The sequence below is a fragment of the Bidens hawaiensis genome, unplaced genomic scaffold (genome assembly GCF_021521415.1).
Source record: "Bidens hawaiensis isolate Kalapana, Puna unplaced genomic scaffold, B.hawaiensis_p1.1 tig00021016_1, whole genome shotgun sequence".
Taxonomy (NCBI): domain Eukaryota; kingdom Viridiplantae; phylum Streptophyta; class Magnoliopsida; order Asterales; family Asteraceae; genus Bidens; species Bidens hawaiensis.
This window is the reverse complement of record NW_027493243.1, coordinates 242,782-249,503: the sequence shown is the minus strand read 5'-3', so window position 1 is coordinate 249,503 and position 6,722 is coordinate 242,782. Positions and strand designations below refer to the sequence as shown.

At 36.0% G+C, this 6,722-nt stretch overlaps 1 protein-coding gene and 1 pseudogene across 1 annotated transcript; one reads left to right on the top strand and one right to left on the bottom strand.

Moving 5' to 3' along the window:
• The first annotated feature begins 231 nt into the window (after window positions 1-231).
• LOC143562413 (putative carboxylesterase 6 pseudogene) lies at window positions 232-1,296 on the top strand (annotated as a pseudogene).
• Window positions 1,297-3,974: 2,678 nt separating this feature from the next.
• On the bottom strand, window positions 3,975-4,873 carry LOC143562412 (uncharacterized). The gene is made up of 2 exons (XM_077050221.1): window positions 4,686-4,873; window positions 3,975-4,582 (listed from the first exon to the last, which is right to left on the bottom strand). Exons 1-2 carry the CDS (start codon window positions 4,719-4,721, stop codon window positions 4,019-4,021), a joined length of 600 nt encoding a protein of 199 aa, XP_076906336.1. The 5' UTR covers window positions 4,722-4,873; the 3' UTR covers window positions 3,975-4,018.
• Between the last annotated feature and the right edge of the window lie 1,849 nt (window positions 4,874-6,722).

The following is a 6,722-nucleotide window of genomic DNA, read 5'->3' as shown; positions in this document are numbered from 1 at the left end:
AATATATTTTATGCTTCCAACAATATTCTGTAGCGACATTAAAGTTGACCAATATACTCCCTTTTAAAGAAACTTGCCCACTTTCTATTTGTATGGCATGCAAATGTTAGCCTTTAAAATTTTTAATACCCATAATGCCCTCAGAGAGGGGGGATGTGCCAATCTTATTCTGGTAGATATTTCCTATATATAGATTATGCAATGGACAAAACTCAAAAGTATTAACGCTCAAAATTCTCTACATTTCACAACATAATATCAAAGCTATGAGAATAAGCTTAGATTCAACTCTAAGCCTTCCAAAAGCTACCATAAATCCTCAAAACCCTAGGATTTTAGTTGAAGAGATCGGCGGTCTAATTAAAGTTTATAAAGATGGACACGTGGAACGAGCCCAGATCGTTTCACGTGTCACGTGTACGTTGCCCAGTGCATTTGAGGTAACATGCATGGATCAGGTGATCGACAAGTTTACAAATATTTGGGCACGCTTTTATGCCCCAAATCGCAATGAGAAGGTCCCGTTGCTTGTTTATTTTCATGGAGGAGGGTTTTGTGTTGGTTCGGCTTCATGGAGTTGTTACCATAAATTTCTTGCACTTTTAGCTCGTAAAGTTGGTTGCGTGATCATGTCGGTAGAATACCGTTTAGCCCCTGAAAACCCTCTTCCGGCTGCGTATGAAGACGCGCAAAAGGCACTTATGTGGGTGAAACAACAAACTCTAAGTGGTTCCTACAAGTGGTGGATAAAGCAATGTGATTTCTCTAACATGTATTTGATTGGTGATAGTGCGGGTGGCAATATAGCACATAATATGGCATTAAGAGTGTGCACCGATCGGGCACATCTTAAACCATTAATATTCAAAGGTAACATTCTAATCCAGCCCTTTTTTGGTGGTGAATCAAGAACGAGCTCAGAAACTCTCATGGTCCAACCACCTGGCTCTGCACTCAACCTAATAACCTCGGACGCATATTGGAGACTCTCGTTGCCGAAAGGAGCAACCCGTGACCATCCATGGTGCAACCCGATGGCCAATAGGTCGGTTAAGTTGGAAAGAATGACGTATTTGCCCACCATGGTATGTGTATCAGAATTGGACATTTTGAAAGATAGGAACATGGAATTTTGTAGTGTTTTGAAGAATTCAGGAATTGAAGTAGATCATGTGGTGTATAAAGGTGTTGGCCATGCATTTCAAATCCTTGGCAAATCTCCACTTTCACAAAGGCAAACTCAAGAAATGTTTTTACATATCAAGGCCTTCATCAACAAGAGTCATAGATGACAACTCACTATCATGAAATGCATATGTATATTTATTTTACCAAATTTAATAATATTATTATGTGTAACATGAATTTTTCATGCATAAAGTCAGCTTCATGGAAAGGTGACTTTGTTTGGTAAAGATTTGAGAGAAATAAATATATGCATGAAAATTCTATTAAAATGCGGAGTGCACACGTTTTTTTATTTTTTATCTATAAAAACAAACCATCCGTATAATAATATAATATTTAGTTAAATGATTTAGTACGTTATATGCATTAAAACTCTACCAATCTGATTTGTTACACTTTTAATTAAACTTTAGAAAAATCCAACTCGGCCTGTTTATAAATGATCGGGTCGGGATTTGTAATGTCAAGAAAAATGACAATTTTATGAGAAGATTAGTGGTAGGAGACTACGATCAAGAAAAATGCATCATTTGTATTTCGGGCCATAGTAACATTGGCCCATAACAGGCCATAAGAATATAGGTGTAAAAAACGGTTGGGGGCCGGTTCACGACAAACCGACCCGAACCGGTTTGATAAGGAAACCGATTTCACTTAAATCGGTTCATGAATCGACCCAAACCGCCAGTTTATACCGTTTTCCCTTTTGAACAACCAAACCAGTTTGAGAAAAACCGATTTTAACCGGTTCTAAACCGGACCGAACCGACCTGAACCAAGCCGGCCTGTCTTGCTTCTAAACCGGTTTATAAACCGAACCGGTTTGAGTCAAACCAATTTTGACCGTCCGTTGACCAAACCGGTTTGGTTTATAAACTGATTCGGTTTGAGTTTAAAACCGGCTTTGTACACCTCTACATAAGAGATACAAGTATATTTTAAATGGACCATATGATAGTTGATGCATATTTATCTAAATTTAAGATACAATATGCATAATTATCTAATTATTTTTTAGACAAGTAAACGACTAAACGTATTGGAAGGCACAGTGAATTGTTCGTGGTTTGGCCTATTAGCCAATTTGACCCGTTTTTCATGTTATTAACGTGTTAATCATAACCCGTTTAATCTGTTTATTACTTGAACCCGTTTACCTAAAATACTAACCTGTATTACTTAGCTTCTAGTTATATGTGTCGTAAATCGTAGCTCTAAAATTAGAGGTAAATATACCTTAATAGTTCTTTGTTTATTTTTTCATTAAAGATTATATGTTACAATCTTTTGTTGTTTCATCATTGTTATCGTGTTTGAGTTAACATATCAGCAGCCATATAGTTGAAATAAAGGAATCTATTTCATACACAACAAACAAACACACGTAAGTGGGCAACGCAAGTTCACTAAAATTCTAGAAGCAACAAAATATAGGTTTATTTATTATTCTTTCGAAAACTTCAAATTTAATACTTCCTTTTACTTATATTGCCTAACCTCATTAGTCAAATTAGATACAACTAACACTAAATAACTTAATTAGTAATTAACCCAATTCCAAAAATTACTAGCAAATCCGGAATGTAACACAATTTGTTGCTAGATATGTATGTTAATAATATTTTTCTCACGCATACGATGAGGTCGGGTTAGATATGCACAAAACGGTTAACCAGATATAATTTAATAGCCGGCCAATGGTTAATGGTCAATTAACCAGTTAGACCAGTTAATCAGATAGGGTACTGCCCGGTTTTCAAGCATAAAAACCCTAACCGGTACAACCGATTTTGGGTATAACCGAAACCGGGAATGTAACCGGGAGAAAAACCGGGTTAAAAAAATATTTTTAAAATCTAAAAGCGGTTTCGGTTAACCGGTTATACCGGTTTTGGGGCCAAAATGAAAAGCCAGTTACTAATCTCGCCGGTTTTTTTCGGGTAGAAACCGGTTAGTGACAAGTAAACCGGTATGGATGTACAACTCTAGTCGAGTATATAAAACAGAGATCTAAGAGACCCTAGAGCCCATCTGGAAAAGCGTTAAAAGCTAGTGGGTTGGCGTCTCACTATACAGCCAATTCACTTGGCTACTCTAGATTGACCCAAAACTTTTGTAGCTTTCATCTGCCCTAGCGCATGTTTACACACGAGCTTGCCTTTAAAGCTCTTGACGCCCTCAGTGTAATGGTGTTTAACGCCCTTGCTGCCCCTTATATTGATGAGATGACCTTGGGCGTTTTAGTATTACACTTAGCCTAAGAAGCATGCTTGAATATATCTTAAAAACCAACTGAACCTAAATATATTATTTGAATTATTAACATTACTAGTAGTGTATTAAAACAATCGCCGGCCTAAGGATGAGCTCGGTATCGGTATAGGTACCGAAAATACCAGTACCAAAAATCCTCAAATATGGGTATTGATACCTGTACTTGAGGCAAAAATTTAGAAAATATTGGTACTGTATTGATCCCGAAACCTCAAAAAATCAGTACCGAATTAATACTCGATTTGATAACGGTACGATACTTATTCGATACAATTTGCTCATCTCTATTACCTACCTCATCTCTACTACCCTACCCCAATCATTACCATCAAAATCAAATTACTGCCCTTTTGTCAAATGAATATATGGCCAAATGACATCAACGTTAGTAACTAGAAAATATATATATTTAAATAGTAAATATATATCTACATTAAAGACCACATCACTCCCTCAAAGCCAAAGCATATAGCTAAAATCAAGTACAAAAAATATAATCTTATAACACAATCAAACAAGAAAAAAAATCAAACCGAACTATGAACACCCTTACTCATTACCATCCATACACTAGTCTAGTCCTCACCGACATCGGCCTCCTCGTCAAATCTAGCGGTTGCATCTTCACCTCTTCCTCAAATCCTGATTCAATCTCCACTTGTTTTGATGATGAATAATCAATAACCTCATTCTCAATCTCATTGTCACTCTCATCAAAAACCACATTGTCTTTCATTTCGAGTTTCGATTTTTCTAGGTTATATTCTAGTACTTTTCTTGGCCAAGAATTCGGGCTGTCGGGATTATCAGATCCAAAAGATCGTGATCTCGACAGCTCCACGGCCGCCCTGGCGGCGGCTGCTGCATAGGCCGCAGATTCAAACGCAGCCTGTGCAGCGTCCTCTACATCCCTATATTTCTTTTTCCCCTTTCTAGATTCAGAAAAACTCAACACTTCATCAACCAAATCGTTTGCAATCCCGCTTTTCGTTGACTCTTCTTCAACTACCGGAGACGAATCTTCGAGTTTCAAAACGACCCCGTTCTCGGCTGCGATCTCGCTTAAAATCTTCATTCGGGTTTCCAAACTCGATTGTCGTGGGGATAGTTTTTGTATCATCTAAAACCATCAAGAACATGTTTTATTTTGAATAATGAATATAGAGAACACATTAAATGATATGATATAATATGATACGATTAATAATGTTCTGTTTTCTTACTCTGGTATTAACTCCGGAGTTACTTCGTAACTCCATGGCACCTTGAGCGAAGTCCTTACCATAACAAGACGTGAGGATTTCCCGGACCTCTTGAAGCTCCGGGAACTCCCCGCATCTCGGAGCCGCATATAGCAAGCTTGATATTGCTTCTTTTAGCTCATCTGGACAATCCCTGATGTAAGTTTGCACAAAATGTTAAAAAAGTTAGTAATTAAAAGTGCCAAACATATAATTTGTGAACTTTTTAATTTACAAGATTCCGTCGAAAATCTATTGGTGATTACTAACGAAAATTAGTCAACGGGTAACCTACCGTTATTGTTAAAAATTTTAGAAACAAGCACTACTAAACAAATAAGTTTCACCGTCAGAAAAACATTCTAAAATTTAGATGTTTTCAAACTTAACCATGTTTCGTCAAAAAAACCTAGGTTATTATCGACTGAATTCGTTTGCCGGTAACTAACCGTCAGTGTGATCAACTTACAAAATATGTTAAAAAAATTTACCAACTAACAGTGGTAATAAAATGAGCATCGCTATATGAAAATTGGGAACTTTTTAAATTTACCTTAATTAAAAACAAAATGTTAAAAAAATAACAAATACTGCTAAATAAATGAGTATCATTCTAGGAAAACCATCTGAAATTTAAGAATGCCTTTTTAACTTCATCATATGTCATAAAAATTAATTTTGTAACTGATAACTAACGGAATTTATCCGTCTGTAACCGGCCATCGATGATACTTATTTGTTTAGTTTAGTAAATAATAGTGTAACATAATTAAATAAATTACAAAGTACATGCTTTTCTTTTTCTATAAGATTAGCCATCTGCAATAGTAGATGACAATAGCCATCCACCATTACCAACACATCTAACATGTTCTGTTCCTTGATCACATGATCAACCTGCCACACACAACAATTCAAAATTTAATTAACCGAACCAAAAAAAAATTAAAAAAATAATATATAACTAAATAAATAGTACCCGAAGAAGCGCGTGTTCATGATGGTTAAGCTGAAGGAGCTGAATAATGTCAGACCTTGCCACCGCAAGTCGAGCCTGTCGCTGGTTCTTAAGAACAGCGACACGCGAGACTGCAAGGTTTACGGTGGCTTTAAACTTTGAGGTTTTGAATTTCCGGCCAAGGAGAACATCAAGCTTTCTTCCCATGGTATGAATGGAAAAAAAGGCTTCAAATATGACGGATGAGACACACTGCTTTGGGACTATTATGTGACGACGTGTGAAGTGTGTTGCAAATATTGGACTTTTATGGTGAAAATGTTACACATATAGCCCTCAAGTTTTGTTGTTGTAGACAAAATTTTATAAAATGTTGCAATTCTTATGAGATGTTTTGTCTTGTGTAATGGTGAATACAACCTTTTAAGTCTAGGACAGTGTTGTAAATATCTCAACTATGTGTCGATTAATCGTTAGTCCTTATTTCATTGATTAATTTTGGGTTAATCGGTAAATGGTCAAATCATGCCAAAATCAAGATAATCGGACTTAATCGGCCTAATCTAATGAGGTTATGGTCAAAATCAGTGGTTTTCAGCAAGATTCCGGCCAAAATCAACGGTTTTTGGCGAGATTCCAGCCAAAATCAACAGTTTCTAGCAAGATTCCAGCCAATTTCCGGAAAAAATATGTTTGCGTATGTATAAAACTAAAAATTACATATAAAAATGCATACATGTATATAAAAATGATCCGATTAATCCCTATTAATCCTGATTAATCGTTAGTCCCCACCCACCGTCCGACTAGCGACTAGCTATTTGTACAACACTTGTTCTAGGATATAGAATTATAAAAAATAATTTAAAAAATGTTGTGTAGAGTAAAATTAGTAATAGTTGTTTCTCGGTATTTAACTAAAATGTTGTAGTTTTGATAAAAAAAATCTAAAACAATATAAATTTGACACTATTCGTATTTAAGGGGCCGTTTGGCAACATATGCACTAGTAAGTGATGAATCAGTAAAAGGTTTGAACAGTTAAACTCCGAGTCAGTCAG